The following is a 26,548-nucleotide window of genomic DNA, read 5'->3' on the forward strand; positions in this document are numbered from 1 at the left end:
CTCACATTACCTTTTTGTTTTTATTTTAACTATTATTATTATTTTTCTTAGGAATGCATTAGAGGAATAAAGTCATTTAGGCTTCAGTTTGGACTGCTTTGTGCAGACAAGCACAATGTTGTTGCTGGTTATAGCATTTTGTCTATCCTGTGCAGAAGGTAAGACCTCTCAATCGTCATTTCTTGCATTTCTATATAATTTCGAATAATATCATGCATCAGACTATTCAGGTAGAGATGGATTTTATTGCAGTTATTCAACCTCAAATAGCCATGTATTCTCATTTATCATGGATGATTTTAGAATCAGAGTATGAAAGACCTCTGAAAAGGTGCATTAATATCAGTTATTTGCATATTTAAATTGTAACCTGAGTTGTGAACTTTTTTGGTAGTAACTTTTGTAAGTGTACTTCAGTAAGCATCAGCTGAGCACATTAATATAAATGTTACATATTGCTTTGCATAAATACATTTAATTACAAGTTCCTTATGTAATTAACTGCAGAAGGCAAATAGCTGCTTAGTTATTACTTTAAGTGGATTATTTAATAATGGAATTCAAACTTTATCTCAGTTTTGAAGTCTGAGAGAGCAGGGAATTTTTCTTGAATTGTCTTGATTCACATTGAATAAAACCCTACTTGGAAAGCTCATAATTTGAAAATGATGTGCTGTGGATTTTTGAGTAATGCCAAAAGCAGCAATTTAGAAATGAGTGTCTGACAAATAGGCTTGTCATCAGTGCAGAGGCTCAGTCCTAGTTTGAGCTGTGCAAACCCAGTCATGTTTGGCCTAATGTTCTTAGACACTGCTCTGACACTAGTCCCTTTTGCCCCTCGGGCTCAGCCATTAACCTACTTTGAAACATCACTTTCACACATGAGATTCCTAGTATGAGATTCAAATATATTGTTTATTCGATTCCTATTTTTTTTCTATACAAGTCAATAGGATGCCAGTAGGACAATTTATCACATGGATTAGTAGGTTGATAGACAGGATTAACCTGTTTAACAGACTGGAAATTAAATCCGAAATTAGGTTATTTATTTTTTTACTGAACTTCAATGTCAGTTAGATTTGTTATTGTATACCTAAAACATAAGTGAAGGTAGATTTGACTACCTTACTAACTGACAGAAGTGAGGGATTGTCTATAAATTCATACAATATAGTGTTTTTTTTTTCATCCCAATGATCTGCTCTAACAACTATACAGTCTTATAATGCTTAAATGTCTCTGCTCAGTGCTTTACCCTTATTTACATGTTATTTTTTTAAAATGGAAGTTGATTACTTTCAGGTGTCATTCTGGGAGTTGTGCATGGGAGCTTAAAAACACTATTTACAGCATCTGCGTTATACTAAAAACTATTCCAGGTAAAAATACAGTATCTGGTGTGTAAGCTCAAAGGCAAGCAGATAAAACAGTGTGTGAAAACTACAAAAGCTTTTATTTAGAGGCCAAAAAAGTGCATCTGGTTACTCTATCTTTTTTTTTTTTTTTTTTTGCACAGTCTTGTTCTTCTAGCTTTTAGAGCTTAAAACAATAATGGCAATACTGCAAAATCAGGTTTCTTTGATATGACCTGTCCTGTGATAGATGGTTTGGCTCAACTTTGCTCCGATTAAGAGAAAACGTAGTGTGAAAAATCAAATCAATCAAAAAAAAATTCTGTTATAGTTAACACTAGCCTCCAGTCAGAGACCTTATATAATGTAAACACAATATGTTAATTATTTCAGAAGAATGTATATTAAAATACTAATAAATTTAATCAAGGTTTTCTCAAATTGTTTTGATTTCTTGTTGTTATTTGTGTGTTTATTATTGCTGTTGTTCCACTAGAAGGATTTTCTTTTAGGAATAGCAATCACATTCACATATGTGAAACACGGACCAGCATTTGACAAACTCCTCAAAAAACGCACAGCATGTCAAGATCAAACTTCAGCTTTCAATGCTGCACTTTAGCAATCAGAAGGCAGTGAAGCCCTTGCAGCCTGTCAGAAGGTAAAGGTTAAAGCATCTCTCCCAGATGAGCGATTTGACAAGATGCTTGTCCGGACACAGTACACCTGATCAGAGTGATGTTGACTATTTTTGCCTCCCCCTGCGTTGCTTTATTCCAAATCATCTACCACCAAGCGGGGAAATGTTGTGTTTTTTGCTATTGAAGTAGCAAAAAATATTTTGTGGACTTGACATCTATGGAAATGTTTTCTGAAAAGATTATAGACTAGCACATTGGGGAGAGGTTCAAACAGCAATGGAATGATAGGTTTTTGCTGACAGGTTTAGACCAATCGTTATTTTTTTTTACTCTGACTTTGAATGAGGAAGAAACGCCATATAGCAAATGACTTTCTTGAAATACAACTCTGCGATGTAGCAATTGCAAGAGCACTGAGGTATAGCTGTCTAGAAACATAAAAAAACATTTTGATAGCATATTTACCAAGCATAATATTCTGTGAAAATATCCTCGCTTTTACAGCGTTTTTGAATGAACGGTTTTAATAGTACAGATTCCTATAGAACAGTCATTCACAGCCGGCGGGTTGTGATTCAAAAATGCATTTAAGATCTGTTCAGAGTTGTGGATAGGAAGAAAAATGCAAATAACATTAATCATACAAAACAATGATGAAATGAGTGGAAAAATATTCAATCTGTTTTTTGCCTATTGTGATTGTGTATCCAATTAAACTTAATTTGCTGCAAGTTGATCTAAGTAAGGCACATGCCAAAATTGACAGGTTGTGTAATTTTCCCTTATCCTCTAAAATCATAAAACCATAAAGAAAACTATGAAAGGTTTAAGCCAGCATGGCCTCAAATGCAATGGATATAAAGTAAACATGATTTTTTGCCAACCAAATATGTTTTTGTGCAGATAATTATTGGCTGCCAAGAGCGTAAATCCATCGAAATTCATGTTGTATGTTAAACAATTATGGTATTGGTGTTGAGTCGCCACTTGATGTCCATTCAGATCCCTGAAACAATACCGGTTAAAAACCGATTATTTGAATGCACACTCTAGAGGCTGGTAGGGTCATGTGATGTGTACAACATTTACTGGAAAATTCCATTAGTTATTCATAAGTAGGTCTTTCTGTTATGCTAATCTAATTTGATTTATTGTGTCCTCAAGGAATGAAGGTTGTGGAATTGTCAGATGATCCAAGTTCCCTGTCCCCTCTCGCTGTTCTTCCAAGTGTGAACTATCAAATCATCAATGCAGACTACCTTCTCCTCAGAGAGACAAGTCAGGATGTAATGGACAACTCCAGCCTCCGGGCACAAAGGCAACCTTTCATCCTCACTGGACTGAATGGCCAGCCGACAATCAATGTCAGCTATGGTCCCATGTCTTTGGAGCAGTCTATACCACTGCATATGATCCACACTGGCCCTAGGATCCGACCGTTTATGCTGGCCCGCCAAGTAAGATCATCTACACCTGCCTTGTATGTGTTGTTTTATGCGTCTGGTAATAGGGACGATGTAAGCGAGGGGACGATCCGAAACATCCCGGAGCAGAATGAAGGAGGGTACGTTTGTGTTACAGCATACGCCTTCTGGGAATCCAGGGAGGTCAAGGACAGCTGCTCCATCTCGGCAGATGGTGGCTTCTGCTTGGTGCACCTGAAGCCTGAGCCAGCGTGGTTCAACCCTGGAGGTGGCAGGTCGAGCTGGGAGCAGAGAGGTGATCAAAGAGGAAATGTTGCTGAACTTTACTACCAGATCAGACCTAGTCCCAGTGGACAGTGTGTCCCCCAAGAAAGCAAAATAAGAAGGGGTCCACAGCATGGTGACCTGGGACGGCAGATCTATGGAGCTTCCATGAAGAGGATTGGGACTGTAAACCTCCTGCGATCACCCCCAGGAAACCCCACGTTTATGCGCTTGCGCCTCGGAGGAGCCGTAATCATCCAGACGTCCTCGAAACCACTGAAGACCACAGACATCGCCACTTTCTACGTGTTCCTATCAAGTACATCACCCGTTGAACATTTCATACTCAGGTAGGTTGATTTCATCGTATTTGCCAATTTTTGCTTAAAGGGATAGTGTAACATGGTTCGTAGATGTGGGAAGGAGGAGGCCGGAACAGGCAAACATTTAACAAACTTTAATATATAAATAAACCAAAAACCAAAGGAAAGTAATGTCGGCAGACCCTCATGGTCGTCTGCCGGCCACACAAACATAATAAAACTTTACGTAAGGTCCAGGCCTGGTCCTCTCTCATCCATCACTGTCGTCGCTCCTCCTTTTATGCTTCCAGAGCTCCTTCATGAGAGACTCAAGGCCTGTGCGCCTCCCAAGTGGAGCTCATTAACTCTCGTGCCGTTCCCTCACAGCTCGCGCCCTGGTCGCCACAGATAGTTAGCCAAAAATCATTTACTCACCTTCCTGTTGGTGCAAGCCTTTATGACTTACTTTCTTCTTTTGATATTTCGAACTATTTTTGCCTTTGCCCGTACAGTGGAAGTCGGTGGGAGTCCAAAGCAACATTTTCATTTTTTGTTGATCTATCCCTTAAATGAGAGTGGGTGCATGCATTTTAAAGTAAAGAAGATTGCTTTACTACAAAATATGGCATAAACAAGTGTCTGGTTAATTTAACCTGACTTTCAGGCTATAATCAGTTGACTTACTGCTATCTGGAATTCTGCAAAAAGAAAAAATCCACACACATAATGCAATGTAAATAAATTGGATTTACTCTGTTCAGGATTATATGGTTTTCTCAGAAGGCACAACAAATGTCAACTGTTTTCCTGGAAGAGACTTTTGGTCAGGCCAAAATAAGATGAAGAGGAGTTGCGTAGGGGATTGGGATGTCCCATTTGGAATAGAGCTGTGGCACAAAGCCAACAAATGTGTCAAACGCCCAGGAAGCTTAGCTCGAATTTAACCAGTATGCAACACTACAGTCATGCCACTTCATAGCAGAGAGAATGTAACGGTCCTACTCAGTATACAGATTACCAAAATCTAATAACCTTGTGCCGGCTCAATTCACTTTTCCAACTGGAGGAGTTTCAAAGGCACTCTTCCATAAATGGCAAAATAATGGGGAAATTATTTGGCTGCATTCATTTCTTAACATTACATTGTTTGTGTGGCTCCTCTCCCCATAAATAATGCATCAACTTAATGGAGCAAGAAAACAAATACCTAATAACTACTTGAGTCCTTTGGGCAGAAGTCAACATATTACAGCGAGAGCTCTATCGTACAAAAACACACAGTGCAATCAATTTTTTCAAGTCTAAACCCACATCAATGGAGAAAAAACACATAAATGAGTGAAATTGCTTTTATAGGCATTTTTGGACCAAAGGTAATGTTCTTTCTTGTATTGGCAAAGCTGTTTTTTTTTTCTTTAGAAGTTTGTTTGCATTTGTTTTGAAGGCAAATGAAACTGTGGGGAAAAAATGTCCACAAGAACTGATGAGGTCAGATGTATTCTGACCTATATTGCAAGCCAAGAGACAAAATAGAGAAGCTGATTTTCTTTATTAAATTTCTTTATTTAATGAATTTCTATATATGGTTAGACTGATTTGAGACTTTGGGTGCTTTCACACTTGATTTGATTTTGTTATATTATTTGGGTCCGAACCACGATGCGTTTGCATCATCAAAGCAGCAGCTGTTTACCCCTGTTGCATAGTGATGACAATGCAGGAGAAGGCGGCAAAATGTATAGCATTGCTCACCTCATGTTTATATTTTGGTTTGTGAACCTTTGGTTTTGTCAAAGCATCAGCACATAACAGTACTTGCATCTATCTGCTGCGAATGTACTGAAAATTTTCTAAAGGACACGGGAGTCCATTTCCGCCAAAGGCGAGCAGAAATTATACATACATTCTCTCTGCTTGCAGTCAGTCGCGCTTGTCAGGAAAGGGAGTGTGAACACAGTTTTATTGAATCATATGTCATCAATAGTGATTCACTTCCACGATTTAGTATGATCGGCAGCAAACTGTACCGGAGTTCACATGAACCGTACCCCAGACCAATCTTTTTGATGCAGACTCGGGTATAGTTTGCAGGTGCTCACTCGTGTTCGGAAAACAGCTTTCACATCATCCAAATGAACCAAACTCTGGTGTCAATCAAACTCGGGTGCACACCAAAAGTGCTAGTGTGAAATCTCCCTTTGATTTGTTCTGATTATTTTGGAAAGTTGAGAAACCCTGCTTCTGGTCTGAGATATACATTTGACCGGCAGCTGAGCCCCATATACCACCTGAGTCCCCAATATCCTTGCGGCTCTTCACTCGGCTCTGATAGGCTTTATTTTTGCCCCCGGCCCTGGCTCAAATGGACATTCACTTTCAGTGTTAGCAGTAAAGCGAGGTGAAGGTTGGTATCCCAAAGAGATTGATTTTATCCAGGGAAAAATCTCTGCCCCACTTCACTACTCTCTCCAAGATTGAGTCCAGACCCCTGAGGTTATGATAGATAATCCACACGCTGATTGAAAATTAGTGAAGTCTTTAACCCTTCAGAGATTTGCTCTCTTTTCACCAAAAGTTATTTCAACTCTATCTGGACTACATGGTCTAGCTCAAACTCCCATCAGAAATCACAAGTTATGAAGTGCATTGTGTTGTGCAGCACAAAAAAAACGTTTTCTAATACAACAAAAGTTTTTTCAAAATATTGAAAATAACTTTTATTTACATTTATTTTACACCACACATAATACACAGGATACAAACATTTATTAGTGTTGTTTATTAGAACAGTGTTTGTTCAAAAATATTCTATTCTATTTTCTATGTATTCTAAAAATGTGTTTTTGCATTAACAATGCATTATTTTTTTCATTAATGAAATTATTATGTGGTTCTATTCTGCTTCTATCAGATTATTAAAGGTGCCCTAGAATTAAAAATATAATTTATCTTGGCATAGTTGAATAACAAGAGTTCAGTACATGGAAATGACATACAGTGAGTCTCAAACTCCATTGTTTCCTCCTTCTTATATAAATCTCATTTGTTTAAAAGACCTCCAAAGAACAGGCGAATCTGTTACGTAACAGTCGGGGTGTATGCTCCTAATATATTGCATATGCCAGCCCATGTTCACGGTTTTACACAAGGGCAGCCAGTATTAACGTCTGGATCTGTGCACAGCTGAATCATCAGACTAAGTAAGCAAGCAAGAACAATAGCGAAAAATGGCAGATGGAGCAATAATAACTGACCATGATATCATGATATTTTTAGTGATATTTGTAAACTGTCTTTCTAAATGTTTTGTTAGCATGTTGCTAATGTACTGTTAAATGTGGTTAAAGTTAGCATCGTTTATTACTGTATTCACAGAGACAAGAGCCGTCACTATTTTCATTTGTAAACGTTTGCAGTCTGTATAATTCATAAACACAACTTCATTCTTTGTAAATCTCTCCAACAGTGTAGCATTAGCCGTTAGCCACGGATCACAGCCTCAAATTCATTCAGAATCAAATGTAAACATCCAAATAAATACAATACTCACATAATCCGATGTATGCATGCAGCATGCATGATGAACACTTTGTAAAGATCCATTTTGAGGGTTATATTAGCTGGGTGAACTTTGTTTATGCTGTTCAAGGCAAGCGTGAGCTCCGTGGGGGGAGAGCACGAGAATTTAAAGGGGCCGCAGCCTGAATCGGCTCATTTCTAATGATGCCCCAAAATAGGCAGTTAAAAAAATTAATTAAAAAAAATCTTTGGGGTATTTTGAGCTGAAACTTCACAGACACATTCAGGGGACACCTTAGACTTATATTACATCTTGTAAAAAAACATTCGATGGCACCTTTAATGTACATTTAATAAAAATTATTTCTATAAATATTTATATATTTTAACAAACTATTATTCTGTCAAGCATTAAATAATATTTGTATAATAAAATTTCTTATTAATTAATTAATAAGGTGATTCTGTTCTTCTGGTTAACACACAGAGCATTAATGTACATTTATGTAGATAAAGTTTCAAGTTTCATTCATATATTTGAATAGATATGACCTAAATATATTCATTTGTGAATCTCTTAAGCATTGCATTTCATATATAATATTATTTATTAATGTGATGAATTCTATTCTATTCTATTCTATTCTGTTTTCTGTCCTGCAGGCAGCACCATGCAACCCCACATCAATATTCGTCTGTCTTTGATTTTGTGTCAGAGATTTATTCCATCAAGATCCTCATTATAGATTTGACTGAATTCTTTTGCCACTCATGCATACAGTGTTTCTTTCCCTGGCAGACCAAAACTGAACTCTCTCTCTTTCTGTCTCTCTCTCTGTTTTGCAATTTCTTTTTTTCTTTTTTTTTCTTACTCTTATTTTCCTCTCAAGCTTACATTGTTTCTCTTCATTTCCCCGGAATTAAAAATGTTTGGATTATCCAACTGAGGGCATCATCTGTCTCTAAAAATTGCACGCCTGCACTGAAGATGATGACGATACAAAATGGGTCAAGACAGACTCTGATCCCTCTCCCTTGAGTCCCAGGGGTTGATAGACTGGTGCTATCCTAGAGATCTACATGCAGCATGAACTGATACAAGCACTGATATCATATGTCTGCTCAATATCAGATTTATCGCACTGTACATTCTGTAATAATCATTAAAATGCACATCTGCATGTGTCTTTTAATGCACAGTCTTATTGTGCACATCGCTAATTAATCATTTGAGATCCACTGCATGGCAATCTGTTGTTTTTGAGGCAGAATTGAAGTGTGTGGTATGAAACTGGAAAAAAAAAAGAGATGGATGAGGGGTTGAGGAAAGATAATTCAGTGTGTCACGACGCTGTCAGCCGCGCTCATTCTACTTCTTCCACCGTGACCTGTTTCCTTTCTGGCCACGCTTCCCGAGATGCCTGACTCCAGCACATGTCTAAGAGATTCTCACGTGGCAAGATTCCACGGTCTCTAAGTCCCATCAGTGGAGAGAAGAGACCGATGAACTGTCTGGCTGGTGGATAAAGCGGAGAGATACAGGAAAAAATGGAGGAGAAAAGAAGCATTTGGCTCTGTCTTTAAACTGAACCGTGGACATGTGGTTGTGTTGGCCCAAGCCAAAGGAGACAGAGAGATTAAATTCTCCAGAGTGGCAAACTCACTCTGCACTCTTGATGAATACAACATTGTTAAATGTCCAATCGCGCTTTCTGCAACAGAGATGAGCCAAGATTTATAACTGGCAAGTGAAACAGGGAATTGAGAACCATGTTGGCTGACCTCAACCCATGGTTAGCAGGTCTTAGAGGATTTATATCTCCTTCGACAAGCATTAACATGTTTGTACATGTTATTTGTTTGTTTATTTTTTTTTTGTGTGTGTGTGTGTCTACGAGTCGGGTTGAATGGAAAGGGATGTCAGTGGGCTTGAGATGTGCGGGTCAGCATCTTTAACACACATGCCCTCTAGTATGCATTCATTTAGTACTGGACATGTTCATTGTAACACATGAATGTTTACTGTGTGAGCCTTTCAGTATTCCCAAGATGGGTCATCTTTTTTTTTTTTTAAAGGCGGATTGATCTAATTTGAATCCGAAAAGACTGATTAAGTAAGACACAGTATCAACTTAGCAGCTAAGTTTATGCTACTTGCCCCTGCTGAGTTATTACTATGTTGTATTCTACTTAAGAAACAAACAAATGAACAAAAACAGTTAAAAAGCAAAGTTTTATTTTTACTTGTATGAAAAGCAGCCAAGCACAGTTTGTTTTAACATGCTTTTTTTATCTGAAGTAGTAGATACTGAAGTAATATCAGAATTTATGTTCATAAATATCATTAAAAAACAAGTTCTTTTAAATCTTTAGAATTATGAAAAATTTTGGCAAATCAAGACCTTAAGACTTCATTACACTACAGTTCAAAAGTTTAGGTCAGTACGATTTTTTTTATTTTATTTTTTTTAACAGTGACAGTAAAGACATTTATAAGGTTAGAAAATACTTTATTTTAAATAAATGCTGTTTTTTTTTTTTTACTCCCCATCATATCTGTTCATCAAAGATTCCAGAAAAAATAAATGGTTTTAAGTACTGAGTATTAAAATTTTAAGCAGCACTTAAAATGTTAAACTGTTTTTAACATAGATAATAATAAGAAATATTTCTTGAGCATTAAATCAGCATATTAGTATGATTTCTAAAGGATCATGTGACACTGAAGTCTGGAGTAGTGATGCTGAAAATTCAGCTTTGCCATCACAGGATGAATTCCATTTTAAAATAGGCAGCAGCTATTTGCACTAAGTCTATATGCTATTTACACTAAGTGACAATAGTAGCATTTTCTTAGCTATATGTTGTTTACCCTAGGTGAAAATAGCGATAGATTCTATTTACACCATGTAAAAGTATCAGCTCTTTGCAATAAGAGTAAATAGTAATTAGGTGCTATCTATATATTGGCAGATACTATTTGCATCTCAGTATTTTTGTACATTAACAGGATGCAATAATATCATAGAGTGTAAATGATTATATTTATTAAAATTATTAAATGGATGCTGCCTTACTGGGAGAATAAAACCCCTCCCTACACCTTCCCCTAACTCTACCCAATAAACACTTTTAATATTATTAAACACTTGTTAGCAGTTTATTTCCACTTTTTTCATTTTAATTTAAAATAAATGCGAGCTTGGCAAAAGGCGGAATCGAATCTCCATCGATCGCGTTAATAGCCAGGTCGGTGAGCCTTACTCGCTACTGCTGCGCCACTGAAGACATTGAATTCTGCACATCCTTTTTAGAGCTTGAGTGGTCCAACCAGACATTGGTGGGCAGAGCTAGTGTAAATAGCGTTTGCCAACAAGGGGTGCTATTTGCACTTAATATATTTTAAACGGAGTGTCTATTTACACTAACATATAAAACAGTTATTAAAAAACTGTAAAAATATTTCACAGTATTACTGTATTTTTGATTTTTTTTTAAAAATGTTACCTAAGTCAGCGTAAGAGACTTTCTACTTACCTTAAACTTGAATGGAGATGTATATCAACTTTACCTGTGTAACTAAACGCAGTTTCGTTTCCTAGTTTTGCCTAATGCAAGTTGTGTACCAGCTAGTAAGATTGCAACTAACTATTTCAGCCAGCTGTTTTCATTTTTGTGTGCAATATGCTTGAGGTGTTCAGTAAGCAGACTGTAGGCGCCCGCCCGAGTCTGAGACCTTTCCATTGATGTCATCTGTATGTTTGTGTGTTCTTTCTCACAGAGCCACATCCAGAAAAGGCATGTCATTCAACACAGCCAGACCCAGCGACACACACCTGTGGGACATCACTATGGACCCTGGGAGAGGAAGTGACGCCCAAACCATCTCTGTGTCCTGCCGGAAGAAAAGCACGTTTGCTGGCAAAAGGCAAGCCCTCGCTGCATCACCCTCATCGTTCTTAGAAACCACTCAAGCGCAGACTCTCCCTAGCTTACATTTCAAAGGCATTTCATCGCTGAAAAGCTTTTTCTGCCCTTGCACATTGCCAGATGGGGTCTGTTTCCCCTGAAACTGTGAGAATTAAGTGACAGATTGCAAAATTAGTTTTTGACAAAAAAAACCCCCCACTCTTCTAATTTCTTTCCCCCTCATTGTTCAGGTACTAACAGATGTTCAGGCAACCTGTTCGCCTTTCGCAGGATGGTATTTTGAATGAAAATTAAGAACCATCTTTTTCTGGTTAAAAAGGTGCAGTTTAACTGCATTTACCCTGTACAGACACTTATCTTTAGAGAAAATCTCACCACATTGCGATTTCATGATTAATGGCACACATCAATTCTGTAACGTAGGTATTCATGTGGAAAGCGACTGAAAATAACTTCATAAAAATGTGATATCTTTCCATCACCTCAGCTACTGGTAACCACAGAAAACGTCCTCCACTGTTATTAAGAAGAATGAGCTCTGAGTTCATATTACCTCTGTGTATCTAAGCAGGGGAGCAATTGTCTTGGTTTTCATATAAAGACTTTTGAGTGTTTTTGGATCCAATTCAAATGCGTCTTAAGAACTGCGAGCATCTTGTTAATAAGAGCCTCCATCTGGGTGTCATATTTCTCTTGGTCTCACTGATTCTTGTTCGGTGTCCATGGCAATAGCTTGTCATTGTTATTGCAGGTTATAGTGTGTATCATGTACCGTACCATACTATACTATATACTATATAGTACTGTATATACAAGTATATTTTATATACAGTACTTGTATATAATTTTCTTTTGTCAATATTGAACATCTTCATCTGCCCTGACATTTATCAAAGATGGTTTCAGATTTACAGGAAGTAATGTGATATCACTCACTATTTTTAAAGACCCCATTGAATTTAAATGGGAGTTTTGTGGCTTTTATTCAATGCATGTTATCTTTGAAGTCATCTAGTGTACTGCATTAAGTTGGCAAAAATAATATTGTTGCAGATTTACACTACTGTTCCAAAGATTGCTTATGCTCCACAAGGCTGCATTTATTTGGTCAAAAATACAGTAAAAACAGTAATATTGTGAAACATTATTACACTTTAAAATAACTCTTTTCTATTTTTATATATTTTAAAATAGAATGTATTTATTCCTGTGATTGTAAATCTGCATTTTCGGCATCATAACTCCAGTCTTCAGTGTCACATGATCCTTCAGAAATTATTTGATATGCTGATTTGCTGCTCAACAAATGTTCAATCAATGCTGAAAACAGTTGTGTTCTTAATATTTTGGTGGACAGCATTCATTTGTAGTAGAAATCTTTTCTAACATTATAAATGTCTTTATTTTAATCAGTTTAATCCGTCCTTGCTGAAAAAAAAAACATTTATTTATTTCTGTTAATTATTAAAGGGATAGTTCATCCAAAAATGAAAATTTGATGTTTATCTGCTTACCCCCGGCGCATCCAAGTTGTAGGTGACTTTGTTTCTTCAGTAGAACACAAATGATGATTTTAAACTCCAACCGTTGCCGTCTGTCAGTCAAATAATGCTAGTGGATGGGAACTTCTACTATAAGAGTAAATAAAACTTGCACAGACAAATCCAAATGAAACCCTCCGGCTCGTAACGACACATTGATGTCCTAAGATACGAAACGATTGGTTTGTGCGAGAAACCGAACAGTATTTATATCATTTTTTACCTTTAATACACCACTATGTCCAACCGCGTGCAGCACTCATTAGTAAGGTCTGATCGCGCTCTGACAGCGGCAATGATGTCTCGCTCTCATTGAAGTATATGCGCGAGACATCACTGCTGCTGTCAGAGCGCGATCAGACCAAATGAATCGAGTGATGAATGCAGTTGGACATAGTGGCGTATTAGAGGTAAAAAATTATATACTGTTCGGTTTCTCGCACAAACCGATCGTTTCGTGTCTTAGGACATCAATGTGTGGCATTATTTGACTGACAGATGGCAACGGTTGGAGTTAAAAATCATCATTTGTGTTCTACTGAAGAAACAAAGTCACCTAAGTTACATCTTGGATGCGCTGGGGGTAAGCAGATAAACATCAAATTTTCATTTTTGGGTGAACTATCCCTTTAAGTTACTTACCCCAAAATTTTGAACAATAATGGACTAAAATGATTGATTACTAATCGTGTGCATTAGCAATCACGGTTTATGGCTGATATGTAAACATAAGGCTATTATTTATTTATTTTATCTTTTTTAAATGGACACGCCCTTTGATGTGCCCTGCCTCAACTTCTCCTTTCAATAGGAAATCAGTACGGAATCAAAATCTCCTGAGCTAAATCCATTTCAAATGTTCACTGAATCATGTGATTATCTGGTGGTGATTATATTGTCTTTTACACTGCATTGAAACTATAATAGATCAAACCCTTTACAACAGGGGAATTGTCACCAGCTGCCAGACAGCAAGCGGTATCTCCTGACTTCTTTCTCCGGAGCCCTTATTTCCATGTTTTACAGCGACGACCCACTTATCTTTAATCATCCTTGGTGCATCAGTATGTTAGACCAGCTTAAAGACCAGCACGTTCTGCAAGATTAGAACAGAGGTCTCCGGATTAACTAGTGAAGAGCCGAACGGAGAGGATTCCACTGCGCTAGGAAACACTTAATGAAATGACATGGCTCATGCACTTGACCTTTTACCCCTGATGACTCAAGAATGGTCTTTATTGTAATAGATATAATATTTAACGTTATTGCCATTCAAGACAATATAATATAAAGGTTTGGGTAGTTTTTAATCAAATCTGTAAGGATGTGTCCACTCTGAGAAAATGCTTTCAACATTTCCTTTACCGTGAATGCTGCTGCATACCATATACCTGTAGAAATACATGAACCATAAGTTGTAGAAAAGTTTAATTCTTGCCTTTCTGTTAGTTATATAAAAGCACTTCATCAAAGCAAATTTCAGCTGAAAGGCACAGTGTGAGCAGAATCATGCTCCTGCAATGAACCTACTGATATCCTCATTAGAATGCTGAGTGTTTTAATGCTACTGAAGTGGATGAGAAGCTCCATCTCTCCTGTTGACTGATTGTGCTTTCATTATTAAGATCCCACACTGCCCTCTTTGACTCGATATGTCTCTGTTGACCCAGAAAACGAATTTAAGCCACTTGTTGCAGAGATTGGGATCTGAATGTGATCTGATGTTTTATTTACAGAGGTCTGCTGGAGGTCTTGCAACTGGACTTCGAGACGGAGGAGCAGAGTGACCAGTTGGAGAGCCAGATGATCACGTGGCGACTGGAGCTGCCTGGAAACATGATAAGGGATGAAGGGACCATGAGGATTTACACTATTCAGAGAGACTATGTGGGAATAGCGCCTCTGATCACGGTTAGGAATGTTTGTTTTTACCTTTGAACAACTTGTGTTCTGATCACATGGAACCTTTTTATAAATTATTGCATGGATCTCTCTCCATACAATGACAGTTCATAGTGCAGGATCCCCCCACAGTTATAGAAAATTGTCATTTTTGGCTGATCTATCCCTATAAAGGATTAGTTCACTTTCAAATGAAAATTTACCCCAAGCTTTACTCACACTCAAGCCATCCTAGGTGTATATGACTTTCTTCTTTCTGATGAACAAAATCGAAGACATATTAATAAATAACCTGACGCATCTGAGCTTTACAATGGCCTTCCGTTTTCAACTTATGAAAAAAGCTTAACTGACGCGACACCAGTTTACACTTTCTACATAAGTTGAATACGGAAGGCGGTCTGGCGGAAGCTAAATATTTTACTTCATAACTTGTTAAATATGGATTTTTTTTTTTTTTACTCAAGCGCATCGCTTCACTTTAGAAGACCTTTATTAACCCCCCGGAGCCGTGTGAAGTACATTTATGATGGATGGATGTGGATGGAAGCACTTTCTACAGCTCATACTTGTTGGTATTGCTCACATTATAAAGCTCGGATGCATCAGAATATTTATATAATATATATATATAATATATATATTTATATTTTGTTCATCAGATAGAAGAAATTCATATACACCTAGGTTGGCTTGAGGGTGAGTAAAGCTTGGGGTAGTTTTCATTTGAAAGTGAACTAATCCCTTAACTTTTGTAAGGTTTTGTGAGGTCATGTTTTGTAAGGACATCTGTAAAACGTGGACATGAAATCACATTGGTGTGACAAGTATTTGTCATGCTTAGTATAAAATCCTTTGACTATAAAGCTACAATGACAGCCCTTATAAATGATTTATGTGTCTTTGTTCTGTCTGTTTTTGTGAGCGTGTATGTGTGTTAATTGCCTAGAGGTGCAGTGCCACTTCTTTCACACTTTGATCTCTTCTTGTCGTCACCCCTACCATTGGTCAAACTACCACAGAATTTACCCTAACGAAACTGACATTCATTTTATGAGGTCATCCACATGCAGTCCATTATTGCAAGTTCACCAGCATCTGTTAAAATTTAAAAATATAGCTTTTTATCATTTAAATGTTCAAGACAAATAAAACCAAAAGAGATTGTGACATTTCATTGATATCAAGCGTCCGTTATATGGCTAGCTGCCAGATCTGCCGGTCTATTTCACAGCGTGACCCTGTCTCTGAAAAAACACAGGCATAAGAGTGTGGGATTTTGCCGGTAACTTTTCAGATCACAGTCAGCATCTGTTGTGTTGCGTTAGGAGGATGCTCGTGGACATCTGTTGGGTCTAGAAGTTAAGTCTACGCTCAAACCCAATCATCCTAGTGTGTTCGTCATCACAGTGGCACACTGTAAGATAATCATTATGGTATTAAACTCAGACAGAGCGTGTCTGTTCCACGATTGTTGCCTTGACATTTTGACCCATTTAAGATTTTACTTGCCACAGAAAGGAGATTAAGCTTATTAGATGATGAGAGTGCTTGTTCTTAGTATTTGCCTATTTTTTTTGACACTGCGTCATATGTCTTCCATATGTACATGCTAATTAGAAATGTGACACTGTGAAATGTATTAGTGTGATAATTTTTTTTTTTTTTTTTTTAGATGCTTTGTGCAAACTGTTTAACAGTACACTAATTAGTGAAACTCTATAAATTTAACCCCTATAGAGCACCCACATCCATACATATTCAGGCGGAAGTCTTTGGCTGTTGTATTCGGGACTCAATTAGGATTATTTTTGCTGTCTAGTTGGGCCAGTAATTCTGACTTTTTCTACCCTGCCACAATTTTGCATCTTTAAAAATGCAATTCCAATAAACTGGAAATTATACATTATATAAAATAACCACATTAATTCATAAATACTTTTTTTTGGAAATCAATTGCAAGTGATGCTACACATTAATATAAGTAATGCTGCACCAACCTGTACGTCAACTAACATTAGAGTGTTAATAGATTTAATATTTGCTAACACGTTATTTGTGACGGTCCCCCAACAATCTATTGACTACAAGTAACTTTGCAAGTACCTGTCAACGTATTCTACTAACCCTACCCCTAACAGTCTACTAATACTCAATTAATACTCTAATGAGAGTTAATTGACATGTAGTTGCAATGTTACTTATGGTCTGCATAATGTAACCCATCAATGTAGAATACTTGACAGAAAAACAAAGTTTGCAACTTAACCTTTTTTTCCGAGCGTGTCAATTTTGAAAATGTAGTTTTGCAAGTCTTTAGTGCTAAATAAGTGCTTTTTGTTGTGATTTTTCAGGATACGGAGCTCCTCAACACGGCTGTGCTCACTGGTAAGAGGGTTTCTCTGCCTGTGAAAGTTTTAGGAGTTGAGGCTGATGGCTCCATCACGGACATCACTAACTCTTCTCGCTGCAGGTCTTCAGACCAGGATGTCCTGAAGGTAATGCATGTCAAGGGCAGGCCGATTTTGACGGCTTCAGCAATCTCGCACTCTGTGTGCTTCCTATTAGCAGCCTTACTGTGCTTTTGAATGACATGTCTATTAGAACTGGAAAAGCACTGAAGAGAGGGGTCAGTGGAGGTGACTTAGATGACCATCACGTCCTAGTTCCTCACCTAAAAAGAGAAAAAAAAGGAGGGAGACAGACGCTGACCTGAAAGCCCCTGTTGAACTTGTTTTTTACCCAAAGCACATCTGTGCTTCAGTCTTTTCCCCACTGCGTATTATGAAGCGCTTGAGCCCTTTGTTATTGCCGGATCATTCTCTGGGGCAGTTCTTCTCTAAGATGGATTTGCCTCAGGACCAAGATCTTACATTGGACACAGTACCAATAGTCTATCATACAAAAGTAATAAAAAATGTCCTTACACTCAAAGAAATTTATTAATATGATTATAATCTGCATAAGCCCAACAATGTGTAGAATTATAGGAAAATGTAACTAAATATATTTTTTTATGGTGTCATACTCTCATAGGAAGATATAACCAAATGTGTGTTTTCATGGTGTCTCAGCAGGCAGTGATTCACAGCACAAAACCATGTTTGTCCTTTTTGCAAGGGGACTGCAAAATATTTAATGTATTCTCTTTACCTTTGTTAGACTGAGTTTGAATGGACCTTTGTGTCAATTACAAAAGATATAGAAATAGTCTTTTGGAAGTTGATAAGTATACTTATTTTACTATCTTAAACATGCCCAGTTATATAATTTTTGATTATTTGAATTTATCTTTGAACCTGTGAGAACAGACCTTAACAGATGAGAGCCATTGCAATGAATCCACTCATTGAACTTTTTTTTTTTTTTTTGCATGCTTATTATAAAGAGTTTGAGCTTTTTACTATTGGATCATTCTCTGGAGTTTTTCCACCTAAAACACTAGCACTTTCAGAGTTTCAGAAGATGTAACAATGAATCTCCAGTGCCCTCCTGAGCTTTTTAGGGTTAAGCCTTAAAACATAAATGCAGGGACTCACTAACTTATTCATTGGTAAATGACAGACAAGGAATGACTGCACACATGCACACAAACCCATGCACCGTCATGTGTCCTCCTTACACATGCACACCTTAACTGCACCCACCGCATGAATAAATGAACTTGACTTGAACACAAAAAGAAAATGCAGGATTCTTTCTTTTTTTTTTATGGCACAGAGTTCAGACCATGTGCCATGTGATTTATAAATTAGTCTTCGCAGAACTGGGGAATGAAACAGTGATGCAACAGTGCCCATTGATTTTCTAATGAGACAGAACAATGTACACACACAGGGCCCATTACCTTATACCACACTCACGCTTATGTCTGCATTACAATAAAACATCTTTATCTTTTTATATTTATTTCAATTTATTATTTTAGCAGGTGTTATATGCCACACCATAAACAGTTTATCAAGTAATATAAGACTCTGCAAGATACTAATATTTACTTGTCATGAGGTTTCAGGAAAACAATAAAATAGATTTTTGGTAGATTTTTTTCTAGGAAGTGATTTTGTACCTCGTTGCAATAGTACCGTGAGGCATGACTCACTCACAGACTGTAGAAGTTGGGACTGGGAGGAACATTGACTTGCAAAAATTGATGTAGTGATGTAGGAAGGTACTGTCAGCCAGAGGAGAAACACAAAGCGAGCTGTGAAAGTTAACCCAATTTGATTTATTGGATATGAATTTCTGGTTTAATTTTGGATGCTGGAAGCCTGGCCAACAGAAGCTGCACAGCATGTTCTTATTTTATTGGAGGCATCACAAAGTGCTCATAGCAAAGTAAAGCTGCACAACAATCATTAATTGCATCCAGATCAATGAGGAGCCTGGGAGTAGTCTTGTTGAGTCTAGATGAATGTGGCAAGTTGTGATAATAAGGAGCTCTCTTTACTAGGTTAAGTTGGAGTTGATGTTCTTCAGACACTGTTTAGCCATGTCACTGACGTAGCAGTTTTAGGTGAAGCTGTGCGGCCTGATGATTGCACCAGTGATGTGTAGCCAATATTGAAACCTAAATACACTGAGCACCTTAGGTTAAGGTAGCCCACTAGTAAGCTGTTTTGAATTAGATACTCCTCCTAAATGTCATGATGGAGCTATTGAAATGTTTTTGAAACCTGTCACACTACACTAAACCTGAATTAACTTAAATCATTTCCCCACACAGGTGTCTGAGAGGTGTGATTCTGTGTACGTCAATGGCAAGGAGACACGTGGGAGAGTGAGGATGATGGTGAACTTTACCTACAGTTACCTGAACACACAGCTGGAGGTGAGCGTGTGGATGCCTCGACTCCCCTTGCAGATGGAGATATCCGATCCAGAGCTCAGCCAGATCAAAGCCTGGAGAGTTCCTGTCACTGGGAACAAAAGGTAAGTGACAAACATGATTCCAGTCTGACACACTGCCCCAAAAACTTCATAGGGTTTGAACTGCTGGTGTTTTTGTCAGCATTTAGCCATTTTATATCCATTTAGCAGTTATAAGAATAATTCAAATGTACAATAACATAATTATGCACTTCTAAATATATATAGATAGAGACACAAGCAAAGTATCTAAAACTGTATAAGAGAATTTAATAAGTGTAATAAATTATTAGCATAAAAAATAGTTGATTTGTTACTAAATATTATTTATTTGTATTTCAACAGTTTAAATTACAAGCATAATTACTATTTTAAATTCTCTTTTAGATATTTAAAGCTAAAAAACTTGCTTTCACAAATAGATAAATAAATGTATTTTATTTTCTTACAAAAACTTATTAACATTTAGTTTGTTTATTGTCTTTTTTAATGTGTAATTTATATTGTGACAAGTTGTTGAATTTTGATTCTTGCTTTTTGTGTTCTTTAATTGCGGTGTGATTTTTAGTTCCTCAAACTAGCTCAGAACTTCTATATTTGATGTTCCACCTCATATGGACTTTTTCCACTTTAAAGCTGCTCCGAAGTGTTCTTGTTAGAATAGAGAATGTGCTCCGCAGAGATATCCCGGCAGTTTTTTATGACATTGCAGAGACTTTCATTATAAGGCAGAGATGAGAGATTGCTGAGCATAGTCAAATAGCAGATAGCAGAAAAAATATATATTGAGAGCAGGAAAGTGAGGAAAAGAGTTGTTCATATTTTCTCCTCATGTTTCTCAGAGTGAGCTGGGACACAGAGGAAGAGGATGAGAGGAAGGGCCGAGGCTGCATGCTGCAGTATCAGCACAGTTTGATTCGAGTGCTTACGGTCTTCACCGCAAACTCGCCAGATTCAAGCAGCCCATCTCCTGCATACTTCCTTAGCTCTGATTGGCAGGTGGATGTGACGCGACTAGTGCGCTACTTTCTGAGAGTTGGGGATACGAGCGTTGCACGCCTGCAGGCAGGAACCGTGCTGACAGGCAAGGCTGTGGGAGTCACCACTGTGCAGGTAATGGTGGTAATGACAGAGCTGCCCCGCAGCTGTCAGTGTTACACCTTGCTCATTATTCATTAAGACAACAGAGTTCAGTGTGTGTTTAATATCAGTGACAATACAGGAAGCTCGTAGATGAATTGCTTTTTTTTTTTTTTATTGTAAAACACATCAATTACAAATGATGCCATGCTGGGTTTGGTTTCTGTTGTCCAGGTGATGTCCCCATTGTCAGACTCAGTTCTGGCTGAGAGGATGATCCGGGTTCTGGATGATAAAGTCAGTATAACAGAGCTGGGTGTGCAGCTGGTCTCTGGCCTTTCCTTGAACCTCCAGCTCAGCCCAGGAAGCAACAGGGCCATCATTGCCAAGACAACCACACAGGAGGTCATACACTACCCCAAGCAGGTAATTCATTGGCTGGCAATCTAATTAGTTGAACTATATGCAAATTAATCAAATTGCAATAATTGCATACTGTATATAAGATGAGAAAATCCCCCCCAAACACAAATACATTTTTGGTGGTTGACAAGTAAAAATTGAATAAAATAAGTGGCTTTGAATGTCAATATATTGTTTATTTCCATATCATTGAACAGGAGCTTATCACTGGCATATAATAAAGTCCAATTACTAACAATAAATTGAAAAACATATTAGCTACTAAAGAAATACATGTACCTGTTATTCGATATATCAGCGCGACATGACAAAAATGTCCAGGCAGTAAACTGATGCCCTGATTTATTTCTGACGTACTTTTTCTACGAAGGACAAATTAATATGCAACAGTCGCGTCCAGTGTGGACACAGTGTTAGGCATAAAGAACAAGAGTCCATTGAGTTCAACAATGCTTTAAATTCCTTTATATTGCTGCTTTTATTTCCAGTGCCAGGTCTGAGTGGCATAACATGATCCAATCAATATCAAACTATTAGTACTCAGGGAGAAGCCTCATTTGTCTTATGATGGGCTTTGCAAGCAGTGCTCCTCAGGCAATGCATAATGTATTTCACCCCAGAATATAGGACAGTCTCTATATTTCCTTCCAAGCGGAGGTCCGTACAATACATTTTTTGGAATAGTTATATATTTCTATCTAGGCAGCAGTAGTACTTTGTAAAAGGAAAAAAAAATAAAATAAAAATAAATACTAAACAGTCAAAAAGAGTTGTCAAAGATGAGGAAATTGGGCACTCAAAGCCAAAGCAATGGCATCTGAGAATTAAAATAAATAAATAAAATACTTCAGTTGAGTCCAGTTAGATATGAATATTAAAAGGTAAGATCAGATGTTTTATCAGGCTATTATGATTTTTACATTAAGATACATATGTAAGGCAGAAGGCCATGTGACAATAAAAGATACTGTATGGGGGTTCAGGGTTTTCCTCTTGAAGTCTGGACCATTTTTTTTTTGCTTCAAATAAGTATCTGCTAAAAGTTAACAATGTGCATAATATGGAAAACAAAGTTAATTAGTAATTTCAAAATTTTAGTTGCCTTTCCTTGCCATCTACAAATAATTTTCCCAATTATAACATTGTTTATTTGAAATGCTCTAAACATTCTGATTAATAATGCTAAATGTAGATGAAAAAAAAGTTATAAAAATATTAAAGGTTTTAGCACCAAAAGATCATTACCAGATGGCCCTAAGCGCTTGTGGTGTGAAATGCTCTGTTGTTTTAACACGCTGCTCACTTGAAACTGTAGAAATGGGAAAATGGTGGTACAATTGTCATTTGTCGCCTTGTAAGCCAACAGCTCTAGGTTATTGTGCCACAGCTCGTTGCTGTAAATACTCTACTCTGCATTGGTGGTTAAGCAAATGGAGTTTTGAACACAAGCACATAAATATTGATCCATTTGGATAAATGGACCTCCGTGCATGGGGTTTTTAGGCCAGTGGTTCTCACCTGATTTGGCCATGAGACCCCATGTTTTTGGCAATTGTTTTGTTTTTTAGGAATTTGACCTAATTCATTATATATATATATAAAATTATACTCTCTCCCGCTCTCTCTCTCTCTCTTATATATATATATATATATATATATATATATATATATATATATATATATATATATATATATATATATATATATATATTAGAGTTGTGGTCAGAATTATTGGCACCCTTGGTAAATATGATCAAAGATGACTATAAAAATAAATCTTCATTGTTTATCCTTTTGATCTTTAATTAATAAAATTAGCAAAAGTCTAACCTTTCATAGAAGGAAAAAATTTAAAGTGGGGGAAAATCACATTATGAAATAAATGGTTTTCTCCAAAACACGTTGGCCACAATTATTGGCTCCCCTAGAATTTTTTATGAGTAAAATATCTCTGAAGTATTTTCCCACTCATATTTACATTTTTTTTTTTAAATATGGGGATCACCAGGGGGATCATGAACAATTGTCAAGCATGACTTCCTGTTCCACATGAGTATAAACATGAGGAAACACAAAGGCCAAATTCCCTTAATCATTCATCACAATAAGTAAAACCAAAGAATATAGTTGTGCAGCAAAAGATTGTTGAGCTTCACAAAATAGAATGTGGCTGTAAAAAAATAGCTAAAGCATTGAAAATCCCCAAAGATGTAAAATCCAACTAAAGATGTTACATATCTGCCTGGAAGAGGATGTGTGTCTAAATCGTCTTAATGTGAAGTGAGAAGGAAAGTTTGAGTGGCCAAAGACTCTTCAAGGATCACAGCTGGAGAACTGCAGAGATTAGTTGAAACTTGAGTCTCAGAAAGCCTAAAAAAAAAAAAAAAAAAAAATTATCAAACAGCACCTACATCCCCAAAAGTTGTTTGGGAGATTTTCAAGAAAAATCCTCTGCTCTCATCCAAAAACAAACTTCAGCATATTCAGTTGTCAGACATGACTGGAACTTCAAACGGGACCGACTTCTGTGGTCAGATGAAACTAAAAAAAAGAGCTTTTTGGCAGCAAACCCACCAGATGGGTTTGGTGCACACGTGGATAAAAAATACCCCATGTCCACGGTTAAATATACTGATGGATCTTTAATGCTGTGGGCCTATTTTTCTTCTGGAGGTCTTGGACATCTTGTTCAGATACATGGCTTCATGGATTCTTTCAAATACTAACAGATAAAAAAAATCTAAACCTGACCACTTCTGCTAGAAATCCAATAATGGTCCATGGTTAGAACTTCCATCAGGACAATGATCCAAAACAAACATCAAAACCAACACAAAAATGTGTCACTGAGCACAAAATGAAACTTCTGCCATGGCCATCCCCTGACCTGAATCCTAAAGAAAATGAGTTGAGTGAACTGAAGAGAAAAAGCACCAACATGGAGCTGGGAATCTGAAGGATCTGGAGAGATTCTGTATGAAGGAATGGTCTCTGATCTCTTGTCAGGTGTTCTTTAAACTCATCAGACATTATAGGTGAGACATATAAGACTCAGAGCTGTTATCTTGGCAAAAGGAGGTTGCAAAAAGTATTGAATTAAAGGGTGCTAATAATTGTATCCAACGTGTTTGGAGAAAAAACAAAAATGGTTGACACACTAGTACTGTCCCACTTTACTTAACATACACATAGATTGTAAGAATATGAGTAATACTGATGAATAAATAGTATAAGGTAAGGCAATTAAATAGCAGTCACAAAATAGTTTTTGTTAATACATTAATGTTAGTAAGGTATGAGCTGCCACTCATTTAAAAATACACAAAGTGAAGATAAAGTGGCATTTTTGGGGTTACGGAAACAACAGTTACCATGGTAAATACACAATGCTAGCATGAACTGTTAATGGAACATATGGAAATTGCGCCTGATGAATAGAATGAACATCATACCTGCATGCAAATCCTTCCCATCCCAGCTAACACACTACGTACCAGTTACGTATTTATTGGCACTTTTTGGTAATTTCAAGACTTACTAATTAACAACATAACTACGACGTTGCATGCTCGTAATTTCTTTTGTGCATTATTTATAATGAAGTGATATACAACGTGTGATAAACAGGATGTCTGACAGGACAGGAAAGTTCATCTTTCTGTGGTGAGAGACTTTATTTCATAATAAGTTGTGACCGCAGATACTGTGTTTTTCTCAGGCATTCTTTTCTTAAGCTGTGTCTGAGAAGTGTCAACAACTTTCACGCACGTCTTTCCAAATAAAAGTCTTGCATCAGAAAAGCTGACTAGCTATGGTTTTTACTTTGATAAGCCTGTAACATCATTTTTAAGTAATATTTATAATTTTATACAACAGGAGGCGGTGGTTGGCTGCTGGCTGAAGTTCAGTGATGGCTCCCAGACTCCTCTCGATCTGTACGATCCCAGTGGCTATTCTCTCACTATTTCTTCACTGGACACAAGAGTAGCATCTGTGCGGAAGATACTGGGGTCCGTCTTTGTTGTGGTCGCTGAAGCCGAGGGACAGGGCTTACTGCTCAGAGCAGAGCTAGCTATCTGCGAGGCCTGTCAGAAATCCAAACGCAAGAGCAAACTAGCTGTGGGCGGAGGCATGGTGAAGGTGAAATTCCCACTGGATGAACCACTTGCAGGGACTGGCAAGAAAGAGAGCGACCGGGCCAATGATGAAGATGGCAACTCCAAATTAATCCTTACATCCCCTCTGAACATGCTCCAACACACCATTATCCAAGAGAGCACAACAAGCGTGATCAAAACGGCTACCAAATCCAATCTTCAAGAAGCAATAGGAGGTGGCGTATCCACAATTAAGTCAATAAACACTTTGGATAAAAATCTCATTACCAAGCCCGTCGCAGACAGAGCGCTAGTCACCATAAGCCCCAGAAGTCCAATAAAGAATGGATATGGAAACTCGCTTGAGAACCCCAACTTCCCATTACCACCGGAGGAACCCAAGCGAGAACCACCCCTTGTGGAGAGCGATCTGATACAGATGTTTAGCGTGTTCACAGACATAGAAGTCTGCATCTACACGCTGATAGGACTCTTTTGCTTGGCCGTTATCTCCATCTTGCTTCACTGTGCCACTAACAGCACAAGATCACGCAGCAAGAAGTCTCCGCTTCAGTGCCAGGGTCAATCCCAGCACAGGCATCACTGGGTACGCCTGGGTACAGCTGCAGAGCAAAGCAGAGCTGTGCCGATCGCAACTACCTCCAAGCAGGACATGCAGGCAGCCGTGGAGATGCCAAGAGCCGTTCAGATGCAGAATAGCAAAGGCCCAGAGATGATCCAATCGAGGGAGATCCCAGCCATTGCAGTTGAGGAGAGAACTGCTACTCTAGGACGAAGGACCAACACGCTTCCTCCAAGGCGGGATCCGATGGCTCCGATGGCTCCAATGGCTGTCAGATCAGCCACCCTGCTGGCAAGGCCCGTTCGAAGCGAACCTCTACATTCTCCCACAAGCAAAAGGAATCAAGTCCAGTTCACAACCTTCACTACTCTAGACATCAAACATCTGGCTGCTCTCAAGAAGAGCGGCCAGAACTTGAGCTGGGCCAGCCAACCGGCTGGAGGTTTACAGGCTGCCAGTGTCGGCCAGGGTGGGTTAAATGGTAAGGCCGAAAGAGTCAATCATGTACATTTTTGCAGCCCAGTGGAAGTGTTTGGTCAGACACCAGAATCCACAGAGTCCAAAGGCATTCTTCCAGAAGGTCCATGGCCTGTGGCTACACCAGTGTCAAACGTGTGA

General features: G+C 37.9%; 1 protein-coding gene across 1 annotated transcript; it reads left to right on the forward strand.

Moving 5' to 3' along the window:
• The first annotated feature begins 92 nt into the window (after positions 1 to 92).
• si:dkey-1d7.3 (transmembrane protein 132D) lies at positions 93 to 26,548 on the forward strand. The gene is made up of 9 exons (XM_067376428.1): positions 93 to 158; positions 3,161 to 4,034; positions 11,287 to 11,433; positions 14,713 to 14,887; positions 17,233 to 17,376; positions 19,605 to 19,810; positions 20,590 to 20,860; positions 21,062 to 21,253; positions 25,127 to 26,548. Exons 1-9 carry the CDS (start codon positions 116 to 118, stop codon positions 26,546 to 26,548), a joined length of 3,474 nt encoding a protein of 1,157 aa, XP_067232529.1. The 5' UTR covers positions 93 to 115.

This window comes from Chanodichthys erythropterus, chromosome 22 (assembly GCF_024489055.1).
Source record: "Chanodichthys erythropterus isolate Z2021 chromosome 22, ASM2448905v1, whole genome shotgun sequence".
NCBI classification, from domain to species: domain Eukaryota; kingdom Metazoa; phylum Chordata; class Actinopteri; order Cypriniformes; family Xenocyprididae; genus Chanodichthys; species Chanodichthys erythropterus.